The sequence below is a fragment of the Marmota marmota genome, unplaced genomic scaffold, assembly GCF_001458135.2.
Source record: "Marmota marmota marmota unplaced genomic scaffold, marMar, whole genome shotgun sequence".
Lineage (NCBI taxonomy): Eukaryota > Metazoa > Chordata > Mammalia > Rodentia > Sciuridae > Marmota > Marmota marmota.
This window is the reverse complement of record NW_025999946.1, coordinates 5,010,829-5,035,987: the sequence shown is the minus strand read 5'-3', so window position 1 is coordinate 5,035,987 and position 25,159 is coordinate 5,010,829. Positions and strand designations below refer to the sequence as shown.

Below are 25,159 nucleotides of genomic sequence, written 5' to 3'. Positions count from 1 at the left end.
GGCATTACTTTTTTTTCTTTTTTTTTTTTTTTTTTTTTTAGTTGCAGATGGACACACTCTCTTTCTTTTATTTACTTATTTTTATGTGGTGCTAAGGATTGAACCCCAGTGCCTCACATATGCCGGGCAAGTACTCTACCACTGAGCTACAACCATAGCCCTATAGTCAATCTTTTAAGGCTCCTGGATATAAGTTCAAAATATTTTAAATATAATTTAAAAATTAGGCAGGTTTCTTATGAAATGGACTAAACTACCTGTTAACTTTTAAGGAAGAGGGCATGATCCATTATTCTGTAAAATGAACTATTGTAATGAATTCTCCCCGGCTCAAACCCCTGCTGGGATCAAATCCAGGGCTTTGTGTATGCCAGGCAAGTACTCTACCCCAAAGCCATATCCCCAGCCCAATACCTACAGAAATTTCTGTGTATCTTTTACTCTTAACCCATTATGTCCACTGTCCTATATATATGTAGAAAAATTTTATAGGACACCTATAACACTGATCAATTAAAGTTTATATAGGTGTCCTATATATAGTACAATGGAACATATTAATGTTTAATGGAAGGGAATTCATGAAGAAAAGATATTGGCTATAATTCACAATGAGTCATTATCACAATATCAACTAGGTGTGCCACCTTGAATAGGTCGTCTAAGTCTGTGAGCCTCAGTTTCCTTATGTATAAATTGTGAGGATAGGAGGTATTTTTAATAAATAAATTTTATGATTCTAACACAGTACCACTGTTTTATCTTGCTAAAAAATAATCAGAGCTGGGCGTGGTAGCACATGCCTATAATCCCAGTGACTTGAGAGGCTGAGCAAGGACAATTCTAAGTTTGAGGCTGGCCTGAGCAACTTGGTGAGACCCAAAGCAACACAGTGAGACTGTGTCTCAAATAAAAAAAATTAAAAGGGCTGGCAATGTAGCTTAGTGGTAAAGTGCCCTTGGGTTCAATCCCTAGTATAATCAATCAATCAATAATCAGAAAAGGGGTTTTACACAGGAGGATTACAAGTTTAAGGCTGGTCTGGGCGACTTAATGAGACCCTGTCTCAAAATACAATAATAATAAGGGCTGGAGATGTACCTCAGTGGTAGAATGGTTGCTTAGCATGTGTGAGGCTCTGAGTTCAATTCCTAGTTCAATTCTTGTTATTGTAAACAATAACAAGAAAAAAACCCAAACAAAAATGGGGGTGGGGGGGATGGTTCCTTTAACAGATATACTGCACAGAAATTAAGAGCAAAAGTACACAATACAGTCGGTATACAATAAATGTTAAAATGAATACATAGCATGAGGGAGAGGTGAGGTATACAGGATAACTGGCTTAAAGTAAGGCATCATGAATTCTGATTTACAAATGTTTGGCAGATCTAAACTAGTGGTTATGATAATCATATGTAACCTCTGGGCAAAATAAACAGATTTATAAATCATTAGAAAACAAATGCCTTTCTGCTGAAACCACACTGCCAAGGGACTTCAATTTTCTATTCAGCTTGTGTCAGCTAAACTGTTTTTTCCCTATAAGGCCATGTGCACACAATTACCTGATTTATCTATAATTGCATCTATTTCTTCAACGACATCAAAATAGGCTTCATTGTTTGTGTATTTTACTCCTGCCCGGCGCCATGGAATGTTGGACAGCTGCCCAGTGGGGAGTGTGTCCCCAACATTACTACTGCCTAGAAATGGGAAAAGGAGAATACAAAGTGGATGTGTAAAATGGTCATCAGAAAAGTTATTATTTGAAAGAAGAAAATGAATGCTTTCGCTGCTTTTTCAATGCTGGATTTTTCTTCATGGTCTCCAGGATTGTCAAACACATATCCTTACCAACATTATCAAATTTCCAGAAGACAGAAATGGGCCATGTGGTCCTTCGTCTACATGCCAAACAAGGATAAATGCATTCACTTATCTTTTGCATCCTGTGTGTTAGCAGTAACCTAGCTAATTCCAGTAGTCCAACAATGATCTCACCCTGCTGCTACAGAGCAATCAAGAGGAAAACCTTCAGTTGAAAAATGTCTCCACTGAGAATACAGTGATAACTCAGTTCTTTCGTATTCAGCTGAATTCTGTATGAGACAATGCCAAGCAGGACTCAGCGGAGTACATGGATGAATATACTCTAGTATTTCCCATTCAGCTACAATATGGGTAATGTTCAATATTTGGCTAATTTCCTGGTAAATTATGTTGAAAACAAAATTATCAAAAACACATATCCTTGAACTGTGACTTATTTAACTTTTGGTTAATACTTCTAATTTAAAAGTAGTATATGCTTTATTAAAAAAAAGTTCAGAAAAGTGAATTTTAAATAAATCAGTCTATCTTCTTACTGCCAAAATCAACTATATTAACATTTCTTTAGACATTTCCCCCACAAGTAGGTTGCAGTATTATGTTTCTATTTTGATTTTTTTGCTTTGATTTTAAAATACAGTTGCAATCATACTGTATTTACAGATGTATAGTCAATTTATGATTGATATTTCTGCAGCCAACATGTTGCCTTCAGAAGATTTTCTGAAAAACAGTGCTCCAATCATGTTATTTTTCTGCTTGAAACTCCTCAATTTTCCCCCACTTGCTTTATGAGAAAAGCAAACTATTTAGCACTATAGGTGAAGCTCAGTGGTAGAACACTTGCCTAGCACAAGGCCTTGGGTTCAGTCTCTAGTATCACAAACTAAAAAGACAAAACAAAACAAAACACAGCTAAATATTTAACCCAGCATTCAAGGACTTTCCAAACTTATTTCTCACTCAACTAAAAATATAGCTCTGTTTCTGTTAAAGGAGCAGATACAACTCAAAGTTTTTCACTTATTGTGTTTTTCCTCATATAGTTCCATCTATGAAGAATGATCTTATTCTCCTTTCTCTTTCTCTCTTTTTCGTACTGAGAATCAAACCACTGAGCCACATCCCCAACCCTTTTCATTTTTTTATATTGAGACAGGGTCTCACTAAATTGCTTAGGGCCTTTTTAAGTTAATTAAGGCTGGTCTTGAACTCATGGTCCTCCCTGCTCAGCCTTCCAAGTCACCTGTGCCATCTCTTTCTATACTTCACTGATTCTCTAGGGGTACCAACTACAGTTCTTAAAGGATACTCTCATCCACTGAAGCATTATTTTAAACTTTATAATATACTGCCTTATGAATCTGTATTTTTACATTTTGTCTTTTAATGTTTTTCTGACGATAAAATGCATGTTCATTTAGGAAAGTTAAAAAGTACAAATCACCAGGCATAATGTTGCATGCCTGTTAATATCAGCAACTTGGAAGGCTGACGCAGAAGGACCCCAAGTTCAAGGTCAGTCTTGGCAACTTAGAGAGAACCTGTCTCAAAACATAAAAAGTGCCATTCTGACAGGAGATGAAATTAGAGTAGTTTTAATTTGCATTCTTCTAATTGCTAGAGATGATAAACATTTTTTCATATATTTGTTGATTGATGGTACATTCTTTTCTGAGAAGTGTCTGTTCAGGTCCCTGGCTCATTTATTGATAGGGTTATTTGTTTTTTTTTTGATTCTTAGCTTTTTGAGTTCTTTATATACTCTAGAGATTAGTGCTCTATCTGATGTGTGAGAGGTAAAGATCTGCTCCCAAGATGTAGGCTCTCTATTCACCTCACAGATTGTTTCTTTTGCTAAGAAACTTTTTAGTTTGAATCCATCCCATTTATTGATTCTTGATTTTACTTCTTGCACTACAAGAATCTTATTAAGGAAATTGGGGCCTAATACGACATGATGAAGATGGGGCCTACTTTTTCTTCTATTAGATGCAGGGTCTCTGGTTTAATTCCTAAGTCCTTGATCCACTTTGAATTGAGTTTTGTGCATGGTGAGAGACAGAAGTTTAATTTCATTTTGTTGCATATGGATTTCCAGTTATTATGAAAACAAAAAACAATAAGTGTTGGCGAGGATATGGGGAAAAAGGTACACTCAAATATTGCTGGTAGGACTGCAAATTGATGCAGCCAATATGGAAAGCAGTATGGAGATTCCTTGGAAAGCTGGGAATGGAACCATCATTTGACAGCTATCCCTCTCCTTGGTCTATACCCAAAGGACTTAAAAACAGCATACTACAGGGACACAGCCACATCAATGTTTATAGCAACACAATTCACAATAGCTAAACTATAGAACCAATCTAGATGCCCTTCAGTAGATGAATGGATTAAAAAAAGTGGCATATATACACAATGGAATATTACTCAGCAATAAAAGGGAATAAAATCATGGCATTTGCAGGTAAATGGACAGAGTTGGAGAAGATAATACTAAGTGAAGTCAGCCAATCCCCCAAAAACAAATGTTGAATGTTTTCTCTGATATAAGGAAACTGATTCATAGTGGAGTAGGGAGGGGGAGCATGGGAGGAATAGAGGAACTCCAGATAGGACAGAGGGATGGGAGGGGGAAAGGAAGGGGCAGGGGGTTAGAAATGATGGTGGAATGTGATGAACATCATTATCCAAAGTACATGTATGAAGACACAAATTGGTATGAATATACTTTATATAAACCAGAGATATGAAAAATTGTGCTGTATATGTGTAATATGAATTGTAAAGCATTCTGCTGTCATATACATATAAAAAATTAATTAAAAAAACCGATTTCAATACAAAATGTGATACAAGTAAAAAACAAATCAAAACAAAACAACAACAACAACAAAAAAAAAAAAACATAAAAAAACCTGGGCATGTATCTCAGAGGTATTCTTTATACTTTCATTTATTTTGGTAGTGCTGGGATTGAACCCAGGCCTCCACCACTAAGTTATATTCCTGGCCCCTATAATGCTATTCTAAATATTAAAATGCCAGTCAATAAATAGGCTAAATTCTCTTTTAAGTGGCCACATATACTGGCTTTTTTTAAAGGACTAACTAGGATAATTTATTCAATCTTATTTACTGCTAAATAATATTATTGTGGTTTTGCAGAAAACCCTACATAACAAGAGAATAAAACCAGAAGTTCTTTATCATTTAAGACCTAGACTCTTTCAATAAAGAGAAATATATATCCATTTTAACATTACAGTCATTTTAATTTTGGACCTACTGGACTATCTTAGTCTGTTAGATCATAAGCAACAATGAGTTGTTCATAACATTTTAATTGCTCAGTTCCTAGTAGAGTATGTTTTTATCTTACCTGTAATAGAGTTGACAACAGAACGTAGAATTGTTGGTGGTTTAATCAGTTCTTTCAAAATGTTAGACTCTGTTGCCAGTGGAAATCCGTTGTCTAACATTTCTTCCAAGAGCTCATATACTATGACCACATTATCCTTAATTGCAGCCTCCGAACACTCACCAAAGTAGTCCTAGCAAAATATTCATAATATTCCACAACAGAAGGCATGAAGGCTTGTTAAATACTTTTATGTTCTGAAAAATAAACTTACAGTACCATAACTCATTGTTTAGGAAGTCAGATATAAAGAGAATAGGAACAAAAACAAAAACAAACCCTCTCCATAATCCAAACAATATTCCTCAGTATTTTGTTTTTTTAAAAATATTTATTTTTTAGTTGTAGTTGGATACAATACCTTTATTTTGTTTATTTATTTTTATGTGGTGCTAAGGATCGAACTCAGGGCCTCGCGTGTGCTAGGTGAGCACTCTACCGCTGAGCCACCGCTGAGCCACAACACCAGCCCCTCTCAGTATTTTCTTAATATTTTTAGATTGAATTCCATTCCATGTTACTCCCCAAAATACTGAAATGTTAAACTGGAAGGTCAGTTATGAACTTCATTATCCCTGATTAACCTACTCCAAAGCACACAGGTAAGTTTTAAATTATATGGTATATTCAGCCACATGAGTAAAATCAATGAAATGTGAATATGGAAGAGTTCATAACAATAAAAATTTGGGGACCATCCAGAGAACAGTATGTGGAAGACATTATTGTTTCCTGATGATTTATTTTATAAAACATATAAAAACAGAGAACAGAGGAGCTGTGTGTGCCACTTTATAGTCTATAGAAAAGGGTTTATGAATGTATGCTTAGTTTAAAAGAGGAAACATACCAGCCATTAAAAGCTGGGTAATTAAAAAATATAATCATGTGTTCTCCTCCAACTACCTTGTGTAATTTAAGTTAGAAAGGTTTGATGGAGAGCCAACCTGAAAAGTGTCAGCAACTCGATGTAGGAACTCAATAACAAAGAGAGGTGGCACTTCAGTCTGTATGACAGACACAAAGAAGAGCTTATCCCGGTAGATACTGATGAGGTAGTGGTGAGGTGTTGAAATGACAGGTGGTACATTTTCAACATCAGCAGCTTTCTCTTGAGCTTCAAAGAAATAATCACAGACAGATTGGCTCACAACACTCTTCCAGTGCTTCTCTAGAAATATGTCACCGGAACAGTTTATGAGAAACAGACTGTGGATCATTTTCTGTGGGGAAAAAAAGGGTTTAAATTTATTATATCAAAAAATATCCTTGTAGTGCCCCAGCACAAAAAACAGACAAAGGTAATACAAGAAACTATAGACCAATATCACTTCAGAGTACAGATATAAAAGTCCTTGACAAGATATTAGTAAACTGAATTCAGCAATATATGTAAATAAAATGGGATTGATTCTAAGAACACAAGGTTGGTTTAACATAGGAAAGCCAACAAACGTAAAATATTAATAAAAGATTAAAACAAGTAATTTCAAAAGGTACAGAAAAAACATGTGACAAGACCCAACGCCCTTTTATGAAAAAAAAAAAATGCTTACGATAGGAATAGAAGGAAACTTTCTCAATCCAATAATGTCATCAATTATAACTTCACAGTTAACATCATATTTAATGGTCAAAGATCAAAAGATTCTCCTTTAAAACCAAGAACAAACAAGGATGTCCATTCTCACTACTTTTACTCAGTTTGGTACCAGAGATTCTAGCCAGGAAAATTAAGAAAGAAAATCTGAACAAAAGCATTCACTGGATTGTGTATTATGGTGGTTGTGCAGGGTGGTACCAAGGGTTGAACCCAACGGTGTTTAATCACTAAGTCACTCCCCAACCCTTTTTATTTTGAGTCAGGGTCTCACTAAATTGCTTAGGGCCTTGCTAAGTTGGTGAGGTTGATCTCAAATTTGTGATCCTTCTGCTTCAACTTCCCTAGTTACTGGGATTACAGGCGTGTGCCACCACATCTGGTTCACTGGAAAGGAAGAAGTAAAACTATCTCTATTTGCCGAAGACATCATATGTAGAAAACCCTAAGGAATCCACAAATAAAACAAAACTAATAGAGTTAACAAGTGAGTTTAGCAAGGTTACAAATATTAAAAAAAATCAATACACTTACAATAAATAATCTGAAAATAATGTCATTTACAATAGCCTTGAAAAAAATTCAAATACCGAGGAAATAAATTTCACAAAAAAGTAGAAGTCTTGTATACTAAACGCTCCAAAACATCACTGAAAGAAATCAAGAAATCTAAAATGTGGTAAAACATTAAGACAGTACTGTAAAGATGGCAATACTCCCCAAATTGACAATGTATTCAATGTAGTCCCTATTAAAATCCTTGCTGCCATTTAAAAAAATTTTTTTGGGGGTGAAAATTAGTAAGCTAACCCCAAAATTCATATGGAAGTGAAAGAGATCAAAACAGCCAGAACTTTGGGTGTAGTAATGCTCATGCCTATAATCCCAGAGGTTCTGGAGGCTGAGAAAGGAGGATTGCAAGTTTGAGGCTATTTTCAGCAACTTAGCAGTTTAGTGAGACCCTGTATCAAAATAGAAAATAAAAAAAGGGTTGGGGATGTGACTCAGTGGTTAAGTGCCCTGGGTTCAATCCCTGGTGCCAAACAAAACAAAAATATACAAACAAAAAAAAAACCCCAACAATACTGAAGAAAAAGTTGAAGAACTCATGCTACCAATTTCAAAACTTACTATAAAATTAATGCATGATATTGATACAAGGATAGATTTATATATCAATGGAACAGAAGTGAGAACTCCAAAATTAACCCTTACATTCATGGACAACTGATTTTCAACAAGGTGCTAAGGCTGTTCAGTTGGAGAGAGAATAGTCTTTTTATTAAATGGTGCTGGGAAAATTGAATTCACACACAGGAAAAGAACAAAACTGTATCTCTATCTTACAATGTACACAAAAAGCAACAAAAAATGTATTGAAGCTCTAAATATAAGTGTTAAACCTACAAAACAATTAGGAAACACATGCATCCATCTTTAAACTGTAGAATTAGACAATGCTTTTTTTTTTTTTTTTAAGAGATGACACTAAAGTATAAAAGAAAGAAAAAAGTATATAATCTGGACTTCATCAAAATTAAACTTTTGTGCTTCTAAAGGACATTATCAAGAATGTGAAAAGGCAACCCAGAGAATGAAAAAGAATATTTAAAACCATATATCTCATAAGGGACTACTCTGCAGGATATATAATAACTCTTATAATGTAATATTAAAGAGAGAATCCAATTTTTAAAAAATGGATAAATGATAGACATTTCTCCGAAGAAAATAAATACACAATTGGCCACATGAAGAGATGTGTAATATACCATAAGTCATTAAGGAAATGCAAGTCAAAATCACAATAAGATAATATTTCATATCCTTTTAAGCTAGCTTTAATAGTAATAATAAAGAAGACAGATAATGGGCTGGGGTTGTGGCTCAATGGCAAAGTGCTCACCTAGCACATGCAAGGCCTTGGGTTTGATCCTCAGCACCACATAAAAATAAATAAATGTATTGTGCCCAACTACAAGTAAAAAATAAATATTAAAAAAAGATAATAACAATTGTTGACAAGATGGAGAGAAACTGGAACCCTTAAAACATTGCTGGTAGGAATGTAAAATGTTGCAGATGTTGTGGAAAGCAGTTTGGATTCTTCAAAAAGTTAAATATACTCACTGCATGAATCAAAAATTCTATTTCTATATATATATCTAAGAGAATTGAAAGGACATGTCCACACAAAAATTTGGACATGAATGTTCAAAGAAACATTATTCACAATAACCAAAAAGGGGAAATGATCCAAATGTGCATCAACTAGTGAATGGATAAACTAAAAGTGGAATATTTACACAATGGAATATTATTCAGCTATAAAAAGGAATTAAGTACTTACACATACTACAATATGGATAACCTGTGAAAGAATCCAGACACGAAAAGTCACATAATGTATGATTCCATTTGCAGGAAAAGTTCAGAATAGGTAAATACATTCAGACATAAAGTAAGTTGATGGTTTCTAGGATGGGTAGAGGGGAAAGTATGGGGAGTTATGATAATGGATTTGGCATTTCTTTTTTTGGTGATAAAAACATTCTGGAATTAGGATGTTGGAAAAACTTTGTGACTATGCTAAGAACTACAAAATTGTATACTTTAAAATAATGAGTTTTACAGTATATTAATTATATCTTGATTCTTAAAAAAATAGTCTTAATTACTTCTGGCACAAATGCACACCAAAATATGTGTAAAAACATATTTGTAATAGTGAAAATCTGCTACTCAAATATTAATAAAAATAAATTGAAAAATATTTATAAAATATTATATAGCAATAAAACTGAATAAACGATTGCTACCTGAAAATATAGAAGAATTTTACAAACACAATGTTGAAGAAAACCAGATATAAAATAATATAAATGTCATAGTTCCATATATATGTTGTCTTATAACAGGAAAAACTAATCAATAGCATAAGAAATCAAACGGTTTCCTTTTTGAAAAACAATCAGGTAGTGACTGATAGGGGGACAAGGCTAATTTTCTAAAGTACTGGTAATGTTTTAACTCTTGACCTGGATGATGTTTATAAGTTATTTTCATTTTGTGATAATTTGTTGTGCTTTACATTATGATTTGTATAATTTTCTGATTTATTTATGCTTCAAGTAAAAGTGTATTGCCCATGTTGTATGGAAAATATGGTCTATTTGCCGAAAATTTTTCTTTTCTGTTTACTTCTATCTTTTGTAGGATAAGCATCAGAATCAGGTGTTTAGCCCAGTGGTCAATCATTCAAAGTAATAGTGTTGTATGTTAAATGCTACCAAATAAGAAAAAATTTTAAATTTATAAATACAGTTCTTATGCATGAAGACAAATTCAGAAGAGGAAAGGAAATTCAGAATCGATGAATTTAATTCTGTAGATACAGAAAACAGTGACATCAACCTGACCAATTCTTTTCAGAGGAAATGATTTATTTTATGAAAGCAGGTGACATTTAAAGACTATCTGGTTATGATTTCCCCTTTGTATTTGACACATGTTCAACAGTTGCCAAGTAAATAATATTGATATATTTTAGCAATTACTGTACTAATAAACTAAAAACACTAGTAATAGTTTAGTGTTCCTGTATATCAGAAACAACAATAACAAAAATGTACCTTTGTTCAAAGCCATTTCTGTTGGGAGTCTCCTTGAGAACTCCCCGGGCCTTTCAAACATGGCGGTGGGCAAATTGCCAGTGGGTGGCTAGAACTTCCTGGGCCTTTCAGATAAGGAGCCCCTAATGCAACATGGAGGTTGGCAAGTTGCCAGTGGGCGGATAACAAGTTGTTTTGAAAACCTTCTAATTGGCCCTCCTGTCTTCCGTACTCATGGATAGTTCGTACTCATGGATAGTTCGTGCCCCCCATGAATCTTATGCAGAGCAGATGTGCGTATAGGTGATGACCTGACCTTCACTATGATTGGCCCTGGGAGCTTCCTGGTTTAAGATAACTGACTCTCACTTTCTATATAAGCTAGCAGCAGTTTGCAATAAAGTGCTTCATCTTTGTCACTGCTGTCTGTGTGTGTGCATTTTAATCTCCGACGACGAACCTTGGCCTTTCAATTTCTATTTAGTCAAGCAATTAACTTGAGTTGGTAGCAATAAATTCTAACTTCAGGGTTGGGAACTGGGAAATTTGTCTATTTTATCTAGTCAACTGTTTTGCTTAGCATGTTTGCTTTGTGTCAGCCTTACATTTCTGTTTGAATGTTAATATTATAAGTTCTATTGGAATATATAGACTTGCTATATAGAACCTGGTGACTTTATAACCTTAGCTGATAAAACTTTTTTTTTTTTTTTTTTTTTGATACTGGGGATTGAACCCAAAGGCACTTAACCACATCCCCAGCCCCTTTTTATTTTGAGACAGAGTCTTGCTAGGTTGAGTTGCTGAGACTGGCTTAGAACTTGCAATTGTCCTACTTCAGCTTTGCAAGCTCCTGGGATAGCAGGTGGGCACCACCATGCCTGGTTTGGCTGATAAACTTAATTTTTAAAATGCAGCAGGAATATCCGGTGACAAAATATGTAACCAAACTTATATTATTTCACCTTTTTCTTGTAACAAAATCTTATAAAATGTGGACCCAGATTTGAGTACCTCAGGTATATCAACTATAGAATATGACATCCTTTAATCCAAAAATTAATCTTTCAACTCTGAAGTATTTTATTCATTAAGGATCATGGAGTTAGTAATATCTAAAATGTCAGTATGTACTGCAGGCCACACACTATGCTAGTCATTTCAACTACATAATCTTATTTAATCTTCACAATGCCATGTTATAAATACTGCTTTCATCTCTATTTTACAGATAAGATTAAAAAATCTCATAAAAGTCAATTACCTAAGATTATTTAAGACTAGATATAGTTGAAGCATTATCTCCTACTCTTACCATTGCAGACTAATTATTAAAAATATATTCTGGGGCTGGGGTTGTGGTTCACTGCTAGAGCACTTGCCTGGCACATGTGAGGCACTTGGTTCAATTCTCAGAACCACATAAAAATAAATAAATAAAATAAAGGTATTATATCCATTTATAACTAAAAAATTATTAAAAAACATTCTAATGCATATTGATTAAGATTTTTGGCAGTGAAGAAAATATCCTTTGTGCTATCCAATATGGTAGCCATCAAACACATGTGGCTACTGAACACCTCAAATATGATTAATGCAACTAATATACTGAAGTTTTAATTTTAATTAATTTAAATAACCACATGAGTTTATTACATTGGACAGAGTAGTGAACACTGTTTCAGCTCATGATTTTAAGAGCAAGGGTTAAAATATGTTTTTTGTGGGCTGGGGTTGTGGTTCAGTGGTAGAGTGCTTGCCTAGCATGTGTGAGGCATTAGGTTCGATTCTCAGTACCACATATAAATAAATGAACAATATACAGGTTCATCAACATCTAAAAAAAATTTAAAAAAAATGTTTTTTGTGTAGTTAGAAGTTCTACTTTTCATGCTAAGACAGTTTAAAGAATTAGAGTAGAAAGTACATTTAATAGGGCTGACCCTGGTTATCTTAAGCATTGATTCTATGGCAAGGACAGTTTACACAGATCTATGCTATTCCCTTATCAAAATACACTCTAAAAGAGCTGCTTGTTCTTAAAGCAAGTGACTTTGTAGTTTCCTTGTTTTTAGGGCCAAATACCTATTCATTCTCTTAAGCTGGTAAAAAATTCTTTTCAGGAAAGTTTCCACCAGTTGTTTTTATTGGCAGTAGTTCAGGTTTCAGAAGAATACAGTAAGTTAAACCAGACCATTGGACTTATTGTTGTTATCCTTAGTGCTTAGACGAAAGCATAATATTTGCAGTTCTCGACAGTGCTTAGCTTTAAAACACACCTTAAGCTTCTATAATAGGTAAAGAGAGTTTATTTCTTTTATTCATATTATGACCAATTACCTAATGCATATCACAATTAAATTAAATAATGCCACACAGAGCAGTATAGTCTGTCTTTGCTTTTGTAGCTGTAGTTACTTTTATTATTTTAACTCATTAAGTCCCAAGTGTTCAATTCATTGAATATTTTCAATGAAACTGATACAAGTGCATTAAAAAAGGTAGGGAAATTTGGAGCTTATATATGCCACTATATTAACTAATATTATTATATCATAATTATTATCACTATGTTCTTATTATGTAATTATTTATAAACATTATTTAAATTTTTGTAGGTGTTCCATATTTGGGTCAAAGGGATAAAACTGGGTTAATAAACTTTATGGGAAAGCTGTACACCACCACAACCATCCCTGTGTTCTTACTGATCTTTTTTTTGTTGTTATGTCTTCTTCTTGTTTTTTTTTTTTTTTAGATATTTATTTTTTGTGGTAGTTGGACACAATACCTTTATTTTATTTATTTATTTTTATGTTGTGCTGAGGATTGAACCCAGGGCCTTGCATGTGCTAGGCGAGTACTCTACAGCTGAGCCACAACCCCAGCCCTGGGTGTGTCTCTTCTTGGAATAGCTTCCCCCCCCCCCCCCNCCCCCCCCCCCAAATTTTTTTTTCTACAAATTGGTACATAATAATTATACAGAATAGTGGATTTCAATTGTGGCACATTTATACATGTACATAACATACTTAGATCAATCTGATTTCCTAGTATCTCCCTTTACCATCCTTTCCTCCCTCCCCCGTTTTCTTTCTTTCCCCTACCTGCCTCCCTTCTATTTTCATTAGATTCTTTTTCTTCCTTCTTTTTTATTGAGATAGGCTGGTCTTGAACTCCTGGGCTCAACTGATCCTCCTGCCTCACCCTCCCAAGTAGCTTGGACTAAGGCAGGTGTTAACAACCAGCTAAATGTATTCCTTCTATATAAAAGAGAATGGCGGCACAGATGGGCCTATATCCAAAGTGAGCGAAATGTAAGACCAGAAACAAATCTATCTCCTCTGATTATTAGCCAGAATCTTGACCATTTATTCACTCAACAGTTTTGAATGTTTTATGCACTAAGCACTTGGGGCTACAAGGGTGAACAAAATAGAATTTCTATAGTTACAGAATTCAGACTTCAGCAAAGAATACAAGTAAGATATAATTCCTACTATGATAGAGGAAATGCAATGTACTGTAGGAATCTGTAAGGCTTGAAGATACAAGAGAACATGAGAGAGATATTCAGTATGAATCCACCAACTTTGGAAGGTGGAGGGAAGTTGTACGATGAGAGTGAAGGAGGTCAACAGAGTGGTTTATGGAGCAATGCTAGCCTTGATCAGAATTTGAACTTTATTTTCAGTACACAGTAAGGTAATTTTTTTTTTGAGAGGAGTCATGCAATCCAATTTACATATTTAGAAAGATTACACTAATTATATTGTGGAAACTGGATAACAGGACACTAGATACTGTGACACTGGTTGAGAGATGAGTGAAGGTAGTGGCCTGAACTAGGGTTTTGGCGATAGGGATGGAGTAAAATGACAAAAGACGACAAACACTTAGTAAGGCTTTGAATAAAAATATACTTAGGTGTGTGTGTGAGTGTATGTAGAAGAGATGCAAGATGAGGCATTTAGCCCTGATTCTATATAATTTAACCCAACGCTGAATTTCTAATTCAAATGAATATATTCAAACAACTACTGCACATAGAAGTCTGGTACTTCAAAGAGACAATTTGTTTTTCTTTTTTTTTGGTTAATGGGAACTGTAATTAGAAACTGAAACCAAAGAAAGAAAGTGCATAGTAAGAAGAGATTCTAGAGATAGATGGAACTCCAATATTTGAGTAGCAGGTGGGTCAAAGAAGTGGGCTTAAAAAAGATTAAGATACTGCTTAAGATAAAAAAGAAGAGGGAGATGATAATTTTAGTAACTACAGTACCTTTCTAGAAGAATAGAGTAGTAAATACTATTAAATGGCACAAAGAGGTTAGGGTACAAGAACGTAAAATGTCCAAAGGTTTAATAGTGTATTGCAATTTTCTTTTCCTTACTTTCTGCTGAAAAGCCTTTTTAGAATCTACTCTCAAATCCTTACACCATAAATTTAAAAATAATTTTCATTTTTAAATTGTAAATTGACAAATTATAGTTGTATATATTGATAAAGTGATAGTATGATTTATGAATAAAAGGTGGAATTATTAGATTAAGCTAATCAATATACCCAGAAAAATTTTTGGAGCAGAATATTGTATATCTGTTTACCTACTCTAAATGTCAGTGCTTTATACATAATGTCAGTGCTTTATACATAAAAAAAGTATAGCTGAGGTGAATTCCAAGTTTGAGGTCATCCTCAGCAACTTGGTGAGACAATTAACAACATAATGAGAACTTGTCTCAAAACAATAAATAAAAAAAGGTCTGGGAATGTAGGTCAGTGGTAAAGTACCCCTGAGTTCAATCCCTAAAACAAACAAACAAACAAACAAAAAAGAGTACAATTTTCTTTGCCTTACATGATACAGTATCTATCCACATTGAGAATGCATGACTTTTTTGGAAAAAAAAATTTTCACAATACCTTTATTCTTTTTATTTATTTTTATGTGGTACCGAGGATTGAACCCAGGGCCTCACACGTGCTAGGCAAGTACTCTACTGCTGAGCTATAGCCCCAGCCCAAGAATGCATAACTTTCAAAAAAAAATTTTTTTTAAATTGCAGATGAACACAATACCTTTATTTATTTATTTTTATGTGGTTTTGAGGTTTGAACCGAGTGCCTCACAAGCACTCTACCACTTAGCCACAATCCCAGCCCTGAGAATGAATGACTTAACACACAGAGAACATTCAATTTCTTGGTGAAAATAGTTTCAGTGGTAGTTTAGTGAAATGCTGGAAAAAAGTCATTTTAGTAGGCTGAGGCTGAGGCAGGAGGATCGCAGATTCAAAGCCAGGTCCAGCAACTTAGCCAGGCCCTAAGCAGCTCAGTGACCCTGTCTCTAAATAAAATACAAAAAAGGGGTGGGGATGTGGCTCAGTAGTTGAGCACCCCTGGGTTCAATCTCCAGTACCCCACTCCCACCAAAAAAAGAAGGGAAGAGGGGCTGGAGTTGTGGCTCAGTGAAAGAGCGCGCTTGCCTTGTATAGGTGAGGAACTGGGTTTGATTCTCAGCACCACATATATATAAATAAAAATAAAGGTCCAACAACTAAAAAACATTAAAAAAAAAAAAAAAAGGGAAGAATGTATGTTTGGCTGCAGGAAAATAAGGGCTTCTATTTTCTCTGTGTAATGGGAAAGACTGTCATTTAAACAGGAGAGAGTTCCTCTTCTCTGTACATGCCCTTTTGCTACTCATGAATTAAGATCTGAACTACTTATGAATATCTAATCTACAAGAAACACCAATAGCATATTAGGTTGGATTGTTAGAAACATTGTAAAAATATCAAGATTCTGTAAGAAAAATTAATCCTGTTTTAAGAGAGCAAATTATTTTAAAATAACGAATTATTTAAGATATCTACATATGAATTTCAGGTAATTCTTCCTTCTCTTCACTGGCTTCACTCTTCCTACGGTCTCAACTTAAAATCCGGACTCCCCTCAAGTTAATCCTTCCACTCCCTTCTATCTCCTCCAGGATCTTATCTCCTTTCCTGAATTTTTACTTTATACATTGATTACTTGCTTTTTGCTCCTAAGCATGTCTTGTAATTTTTACAACGAATAATTCCCAAACCTTTCCTCCATGCCAGCAATATTGCTTCATGCCTCAAAACATGCAGAGTTTAATCTACATTTCCTGTCTTTCCTCAGTCACTGATTGTTAAACGAGTTCTCTAAAACTAACCAATGATTTTCTAGTCATCAGATTAACTATCTATTCTGATTTCAATGTTCTTCTTTGACTCCCTGATAACTTTCACCAAAACAAAACAGATGTTTCTTACCCTATTATACATTTTTTTTGTCTCTTCTCATCCTGAAAGTTGCCGACTTAATTTTCAAGACTTTTTTAAAAATTAATTGTTTCTACCTATTTCCACCTAAGCCATCGTTTCAAATTCGAAAAATCCAAACTCCACAAAATTTCTCCCCCTCCTGTGAAAGCTACTTATTTTATCATGGTACCAACTTCTCAACCATATAGTCTGGAAGCTTCAGGTTCAAACATCTAACCATCACATCTAACCAGGCCCATCACTCTTCACTTTTCCGTATTCACTCCCACTTCCTCAGTTTGTATCACCTCTCTTCAGAAGAAATGCAAGTCCCTCCACCCCAAGCTCATCTAGGAGCCATTCTCAGAACGTCCGCTCAGACCCATAGGGGTTTTGTTCCTTAAAACGGAAGCCTTGAGTCTGAAATTAAAATCGTTGGAATTTCAGCTCACTGTGGTTGCACGATCTTTTATCCGCGCCGGAGGACGGAGAGGGACCCCAGTGAGCTTGACCTACTGGGGCCAGGTGTTTGAGACTACTGGGTTGCAGGTGTACCTCTCCCTTTGGGCCCAGCTGACAAGAATGCCCGGAAGGCCGAGCGTCGGGGAAGGCGCGGCCCTGGCCCACAACAGCAAAGACGCTCCCGAAGCCCAGGCAGAAGTCTCGAGCTCCAGCTCTTCAGCGGACTCCCTAGTTTTTTGGGCAGTCCCCAGTTTGCACACTCCCCGCCCCTCACACTCACCCCGACACCTGGGAAAGTCAATGATTCGGCGCCGGGTCCTCTCCGGACCGAAGCTGAGGCAGCAGAGAAGGCCGCGAGGACCCCGTCCTTAGAGTGCCCCGTAGACTGCCTGATTAACAGCTCCAAAGACACAAATTCCGTTTACAGAATTAGAATAAATCAGCAGAAAGACTTAAATGAGCGGAAACACGTCTCTTGAGGTTGAGGATCCAAAGCTTCTAAATTACCCAGGATCTAGAAGAATGAGGAGTTTCCCACCATCTGGATGCAGGCGCTCATCCGCAGCCTAAGACGCTCTGGGGTCCCTTACAGTAGGCTAAATGGGGTCACAAGGGGCGGGGCATTTGCTGTGGGGCTGAGAAGGTAGAGCCAATGGTTTTGAACCCGAGAGTCCCAAAATAGGCGGAGTCGGGGGGCGGGGTTTAGGGGAGAGGAGGCGGTGATACGACGAGGGGGCGGAGCTAGATAGCTGAGGGGCGGGGCGTGCGGTGGAGTCTAAGTAAGGTGGGAGTACGAACATGGCAGCAGCTGAGGAAGAACCGAAGCCCAAAAAGCTGAAGGTGGAGGCGCCGCAAGCGCTGAGGTGAGCGCTTCCTGACGTGGGGAGGAGGGTGACGGCGCTTGCAGCAGACCAGGACCCACGTGGGGTTGCGCCAGCACCCACGCTGGCTTCTGTCGTTCTCCCAGCATGGGGCCAATAAGCAGGACCTGCTCCTCTGGGAGTTGCTCTTTTGGCCACGACCTCTCGCCTGGCGTCTTCTCAGTTTGGCTCAGTCGCCTCTTACTCAGGTGCGGCTCTGCTCTGGCAGCCCTTGACCAATCGAAAGCAGCTGGCCAAGGGGCCTATCCTCCTGCCGGCGCCACGTGCGAGTCCACCCGGACTGGGCTGGTGCGCCCCCAGAGAGAGTACCAGTCTGGAGCACTGTCCGCCGCTGCTATCTTCTCTTGGCAAGGAGAAAGCGGCGACACGGCCAGCGCATTCCCTACCTAAGGGCAAAGATAGTATTTTTGGGGACTTTTCGGAAAGTGTTGGGATTTTTTTCCCCGCAGTTACACACTCTGAAAGTCGGCGCCTTTGCAGACCCTTTACCAGGGATCCAGACCCAGAACCCAGCTCCCAGGCCTTGCGGGGGCGGCATTTGGCTGAATGTATAGGAAAGGTTGATTTTTGTTTTTTATTTGCATTCTTTTGGCAGCATCGGAGACAGTTCTGCCCCTAATACCTGCCTCTTACGTGATTGATGTTGCAACTTTTACTCATAAAAAATTCTTTGTTAAAACATTTCTTCCTAATAGGAATAAAACGCAGCACGCAAATCTTTAATGATTTTAAAATGTTCGTTGGAAGGCCGTGATTTTGTTTTTTGTCTTTTAGTTTTTTTTTTGGTCCAAAAATAGACATCAAACATTTAAAACCTTGAGGACACTGCTGATTATCCATTTCTTCCAGCATCACTCTTCTTCATGAATTATTCACAATTGAAAAGAAAAGGTCACTTAGGGGTTTGGTTGTGTGTTCATGTTGTTTTGAATGGAGAATGGCCAAATCCCTATCAGTGCTTTTAATGTATTCCTACCTTATATCAAGACCATAAAACTTTTAAAATAACTTAGGATATTCTATTTCTGTTTTAAGCTTCCAAACCATTTTAAGGTAGAATAACGCAAGGGCATTAGAATCAGATCTACCTGAGTTTAAGGCGAGCACTTTCTCCATTTAGTGCTTTATTAGAATGCTTGCTTAAAAGGCGCCTCCTTCACCAAGCTTCCAAATTGGAAGACAGATGCATCTTTTCCCTATGATTCTACTAATCATGCAGCCTTTCGATTTTGTCTTAATAAAAACAGTACTTTATATATAATGTTGAGCCACTTCAAAGTGTTTTCCTATTTATTATCTTGTAGGACAGCACTATAATTTAAGACAAGAATTACTCCCATTTTACATATGAGAATAGTGAAGCCCAGTTGAAATATTGAAGAACACAAATATGAAGTCAGGGCATCTTTGTTATTTGATTCTACTGTGCCTACTTTTATATAAATATACAAGATAGTATTTGCTTTTGCATCTTTTAAAATAATGATAAATAATAATGTTTAATACTTAAATATGTATATACCAGGTACTGTTTTGGCATTTTCACATATTTTAGCTTAATTCCATGACAGCCTTTATAAGGTAGACACTATAATTGTCTCCATTTTATCAATAAGAAAACAAGCACAGATATGTCTTTAGTGTCTATATAACCCTCATAAAATTCTTTAGACAACTAAATTATTCACTTTATACAATATTAACCTAGTGATTAGACATTTTGAGTACTGGGACAAATTTGAATTTGGTATTGGCCCTTCTTTTTTACTGTATTGGTTTGGCTTCAGGTTTGCAGTGTAATAGTGCATTGAGTTATACTGAATAACTCTGTGACAAGTTGCTTAACAGATAAGGGATAGCTACCAGTTTTGACTGTTAAGGAGAATGACTTACACATTCTAAACATTATATTTATTTTTGGTATAGGGGATGAACCCAGGGGTGCTTTACCACTGAGCTTTATCCCCAGTCCTTTCAAATTTTTTATTTTGAGGCACAAGGTCATCAAGTTGCTGAGGCAGGTGTAGAATTTGTGATCTTCCTGCCACAGCCTCCCAAATCTCAGATTACAGGCATCCACCACTATCCTCTAGGTGTAATTTAATGTGTAGACTCAGTCAGTCAGTGTAGAATCTTTTTTGTTTTGTGGTATTGGGGAATTAATCCAAGGCTTTATACATGCTAAGCAACTGCTCTACCTCTGAGTTATATTCCTAGCCCTTTTTTATTTCATTTTGAGGCATGGTCTTGCTAAATTGCCCAGGCTGGCCTCCAAATGTAATTATCCTGCCCCATGTTTGCCACCATGCCCAGCTGGGAACAAGTAAATCAGTGAGATTTATTTGTGTCAGATAAAGAATTTAGGTATTGTGAGAATTTCAGTTAGCTCCAGGACAATAGTTCTCAACCATGGGAAATTTTGTCTCCAAGGGGAAATTTGGCAAAGACTGAAGACACTTTTCTAAATTAATTAATTAATTAATTAATTAATTTTTATGTGGTGCTAAGGATTGAAGCCAGTGCCTCACATGTGTTAGGCAAGCGTTCTACCACTGAGCTACATCCTCAGCCCCTGAAGACATTTTTGATGGTGAGTGTTACTAGTGGGTTTTTTTTTTTTTTTTCATACTAGGAATTGAAACCAGGGGTGCTTTACCACTGAGCTATAATCCCAGCCCTTTTTACTTTTTATTTTGAGACAGGGTCTTGCTAAATTGCTCAGGCTGGCCTTGAAAATGCAATCTTCCTGCCTCAGCCTTCTGAGTTGATAGGACTACAAGTGTGTGCCACTGTGCCTTGTTAGTAGGTAGATTTTAAGGATGCTGGTAACCATCTACAATGCACAGGACATCCCCTTACAATAGAGAATTGTTTGACCAAGATTGTTAAGATTGTTGAGGTTAGAAAACTCTGAGGGAGAGCATCAGATAAGAGTAGCCTCTCTTTTTCATATATATTTTGTTTTAGAAAGGCTGGGTTGCTTTTCAGGGTACAGCAGTTGCTAAAATTGCAAAGAAAGACTTTAATATATTTTCGGCTGGATTTGGGTAGAGGGGTTCAGTAATGGAGTGCCAGACATACTAGGTGTCTTATGTAGATTATTTCATTTAATTTTCCCAACAATTATGAGATAGGAGTAATGGTTCTTGTGTTACAGGTGAAGTAGATAAGGCTGAAAAAAGGGAAAATTCATTTTGGGGAAATACTCCCTAAATGAAGATACTCCTTGATGATTACCTATATTTAGGACTACTTAGATTTCTTTTTTTTTCCCTTGGAAATCTTATCTAAGTTCATTTCTTCTTCGGTCACCTCTACAAGGATACAGCGCCTTCCAAGGCTTATTGAGCACATGCCAAGTCTGTTCTTTCACTCTGTCTTTCAAGTACATGCTATTTTAGGCATGGTACTAAAAACTGGGTTTAAAGAGTAAGACCAGGTTCCACCCTCCTTTTTGGAATTAAGTGGGGTTTGGGAAATTGATTCCTGGAGCATTTTTTTTTTTTTTTTAACACAATACCTTTATTTTTTATTTATTTTTTTATGTGGTACTGATGATTGAACCCAGTGCCTCATGCATGCCAGGTGAGTGTTCTACAACTGAGCCTTCTGGAGCATTATTAAAGATGACTGGAAGTTAGAACTAAGTGTGAAGTAGGGTATCTGCCTTTATAGGAAAGTTAGTTTGGAGACAGAACTGGGAGAAGTTTCCTCTTTGGGGAACTGCAGATGTTTTGGCCTGACTGGAGCAGAAAAGGTAGAGGGCCTAGGCTTCATATTGGGCATTTTGATATGTGATCTTTCTATCTCTGTGTCTCTTAGCTTGAACAGCCTAATTTTAACTGCTCTTCTGAGTAACTTGCTGACCTTCAAAGTCAAAACCAACTAAATCCATCTATTAGCTTAAATCTGCACCTTTTCCCCTGATTTCAGCGTCTGTTAGTGGCACCATTAGCCTCCTTTTCTCCATAGTTTAGACTTTATGTTTTGCTTAGATTTTGTACTGTCTTTCTAACTAGTCTCTTCACCTCCAGTTTCAAGTTCTGTCTTCTTTTTCTCTTCTTCCTCTTCCTCCTCCTCCTCCTCCTCCTTTTCCTTTTAATTTTTTTGGTGGTACTGGGGATTAAACCCAGGGCTGCTCTACCAGAGCTACATCCCCAGCCCTTTTTTATTTATTATTTTGAGATAGGGCCTCACTAATTTGCCCAGACTGGCTTTGAACTTGTGATCCTCCTGCCTCAGCCTCTCAAGTAGCTGGGATTATAGGTGTGTGCCACCATGCTCAACCTACCTTATCTTCTTTTTTAAAAAAATTTTTTAAATATTTTTTTAGTTATCAGTAGACTTTATTTAATAAATTTATATTTGGTTCTGAGAATTGAACCAGTGTCTCACACATGCTAGGCAAGTGCTCTACCATTGAGTCACACCCCCAGCCCTGCCTTATTTTCTTTAGGCACAGTTCTACTTATTCATCATAGCAAATATTTTTGATCTGTGAAGTTGATATTAGGAAGGATTGAATCCTAAGAGCCTACTTCCTTACTACCTCTGACATTAGCAATTAATGATGTTCAAGAGTCATATCTCTTTAATAATACTAAAAAGAAACAGGCTACAATTTTCAATCAGCAAATACTGAGTTTTTTTTCCCCCCAACACAGCTTCCTACGTGTTTCACTTCTGTGTGTCTCTTTCATTAATTTCCTTCATCCCTCACCTCACTCTGGACCCTGTGTTTTAAAATTCTAAGGACGGTCCGTTATTAAGTGATCTAGCAACAATTTCTTCTCATCCAAGTACTAACCTAGGCTCAAGTGGTGAGGATTAAAAGAGGAAACTAAGGGCTGACTAGTAAAGAGAAAGTATGATGGTTTTGTCCCTAGTGTGTTGTACAGTGCCTGGTCCTTAAGAGCTATTTGTTTAATATTTGTTGCATGAAATGGAAATGATAATGTTCACTTTTATAAGCCCTATATTTTTATTACTGAAGCTAAAAATTGATGGCTGTTTTTGGATGGTATTGCATGCCTTATATTCACAAATTACATTAAGGTTTTGGGCTGTGAAGGAATTAAAAAAGCCACCTGAGTTACTTTGTATGAATGTCTTAATAAGTTCCTTTTCTGGGTATTATATATTAGGGCAGAGAGAGGGTAGTGGAGACAAAGCCAGAGGAAAGCTTGCATGGATGGTTTGGGTCTCCCATGGACTGGCATGGAAGTGCTTGGTGCTCAGGAAAGGTGGGAAGGGCTCTAGGAAAAAGTTAGGGATTGAAGACTCTATTTCTGGTTTTAGGTGTAGGTCTAGACTGCGTAACACTAAATAAAACATCAAGCTGAAATGCTCTTTTTCAACCTGGAATGTGGCTCCACTTTTCTTCTGTCAATTAAAATTCTGCTTGCGTGCAAAAATGTTCACAGTTAAGTGGGAGAGAAAAGAAAGAAAGAGAGAAAAAAGTTATAAAGAGCTTTCTAGTCAGGATGGAAGCCAGTGTTTAAGAACAGTCTTTGGAATTAGACCTGTGGTTTGACTCTTGGTCCTTATTAGCTGGAGATCTTGGGAAGTTTGTCTGCTTGCCTCATGTCTCTGATTTTTCACCTATAAAATGGGTATGATAAGAGTATCTACCTCATAAGATTATTGAGAGGGATTTATGAAGAAAATAAATGTAAAACTGGCAAGTAGTAAGTGTTCAATAAGTGTTATCTATTATTGTTATGGTATTGTTTATCCTGCTTGGCTGTTTACTCTGCTTCAAATGTAGAAATAATGAAGTTAAAAAGAAAAGGAAAAGATATATTTTCAACAAGATAAACATCTCCAGGAACTAACATGGAAAAAGAAATATGCAGTTAAGATTCTGGGTTCAGTAGCTGGTGGAAATAACTTTGTGCAGGGAACTGGAGCCAGATATCCTGGATGAAACTTGGAGCTGCGGTGGCTTGGGTTGAAAGAAGGCTGAACTCATTTGCTTCAGGCTATTGCTTTAAAAAGCTATGGAAGACACAGAAATGGCCTAGCTGCCAAGTGGCTTAGAGTCAGGAACTGAAATTTCCCCACTATCACCTAATGCAAGAGCACTGGTCATGGGCTCTACAATAGGAGTGGCCTACCCTAAATTACGGGGGAAGTCTGAGCCTGTGAAAACCTGAGGAAGACCTTTACTTAGAAAATAAATGCACCAGAAGATAAAGTAACTCAAAAATGTAATGGAAATAGTAGAACCATTTCTAAATGACTGTAAATATTTTAAGGATCTTTCAAAAAAGATAAAAGAAGTAGTGCCCAGCTGAGTGGGGTGGCACATAGGTCTGTAGTTCCAGCCACTCAGGAGGCTGAGGCAGTAGGATTGCTTGGGCCCGTCCGTGAGTTCAAGACTAACCTGGGCAACATAGTGAGCCCCTGTCTCGAGGAAAAAAAAGTCATCAAAAAAAATTTTATGAATCAAAAAAATAGGTAGATTTGAAATAGATAGCTCTATAAAAGAAGAAATGGGACTTAATGAAATTGAAACAAAAAATATTTAACTCTAGACCAGATGTATTTGAAAGGAAAATTTTGAATTGGAAGAAAGTAGTTTATTCAGATATGACGCAGAGAAATCACAGAAATTAAAAGATATAATTTTAAGTTGAGAAGCACCAACTGATGTAAAACTGGGAGTTCTGAAAAGGAAATAATGTGAATGGTGGAGAAACCATATTGAAAGAGATAATGAGTGAGAATTTATCAGAATTATAGAAAAACTAAATTCCTCAGGTTGAAAGAATATGCCATTTAGATTTGAATAGGATAAACATTCACATTAAAATTTAGAGATTTTAATCCTAATTATATTAATATATATAGAAAGAGTGAAAATTTGGATACCAGAAATTACATAGTGATACTTGGATATGGTGATGTGTGCTTGTAGCCCCAGCTACTTGGGAATATGGGATGGGATCACTTGATACCTGAATTTGGGCCTAAGGGCTCTATAAATAGGAGTGGCATACCCCAAACTACTGGGGAAAGAGCGGGAAAGTCTGAGCCTGTGAAAACT

General features: G+C 36.5%; 2 protein-coding genes across 11 annotated transcripts in view; one reads left to right on the top strand and one right to left on the bottom strand.

Annotated features, from left to right (window-relative positions):
• The window catches only part of Ap3m1 (adaptor related protein complex 3 subunit mu 1), a 37,652-nt gene that overhangs the window by 8,817 nt on the left and 3,676 nt on the right, over window positions 1-25,159 (bottom strand). For 2 of the 7 annotated variants that reach the window (XR_007347103.1, XM_015504606.2), the window contains exons 1-4: window positions 17,511-17,804; window positions 6,205-6,480; window positions 5,219-5,390; window positions 1,569-1,706 (exon numbers count right to left, since the gene is read on the bottom strand). Coding sequence is in view for 6 of the 7 variants with exons in the window: in XM_015504606.2 (XP_015360092.1) it covers window positions 1,569-1,706; window positions 5,219-5,390; window positions 6,205-6,477 (583 nt within the window). In the remaining variant the exon portion in view is untranslated. Of the gene's footprint in view, window positions 1-1,568; window positions 1,707-5,218; window positions 5,391-6,204; window positions 6,481-6,813; window positions 6,837-17,220; window positions 17,245-17,323; window positions 17,477-17,510; window positions 17,805-25,159 lie in introns of those variants that run through there. The other 5 variants (XM_015504607.2, XM_015504608.2, XM_015504609.2 and 2 more) reach the window with 5 other exon arrangements.
• Adk (adenosine kinase) overlaps window positions 17,964-25,159 on the top strand; it is a 483,935-nt gene continuing 476,739 nt past the window's right edge. For 2 of the 4 annotated variants that reach the window (XM_048801839.1, XM_048801837.1), the window contains exon 1: window positions 17,964-18,093. In XM_048801839.1, coding sequence (XP_048657796.1) covers window positions 18,029-18,093 — 65 coding nt within the window. In that variant the 5' untranslated portion in view covers window positions 17,964-18,028. The remainder of the gene's footprint in view (window positions 18,094-25,159) is intronic. The other 2 variants (XM_048801842.1, XM_015504610.2) reach the window with 1 other exon arrangement.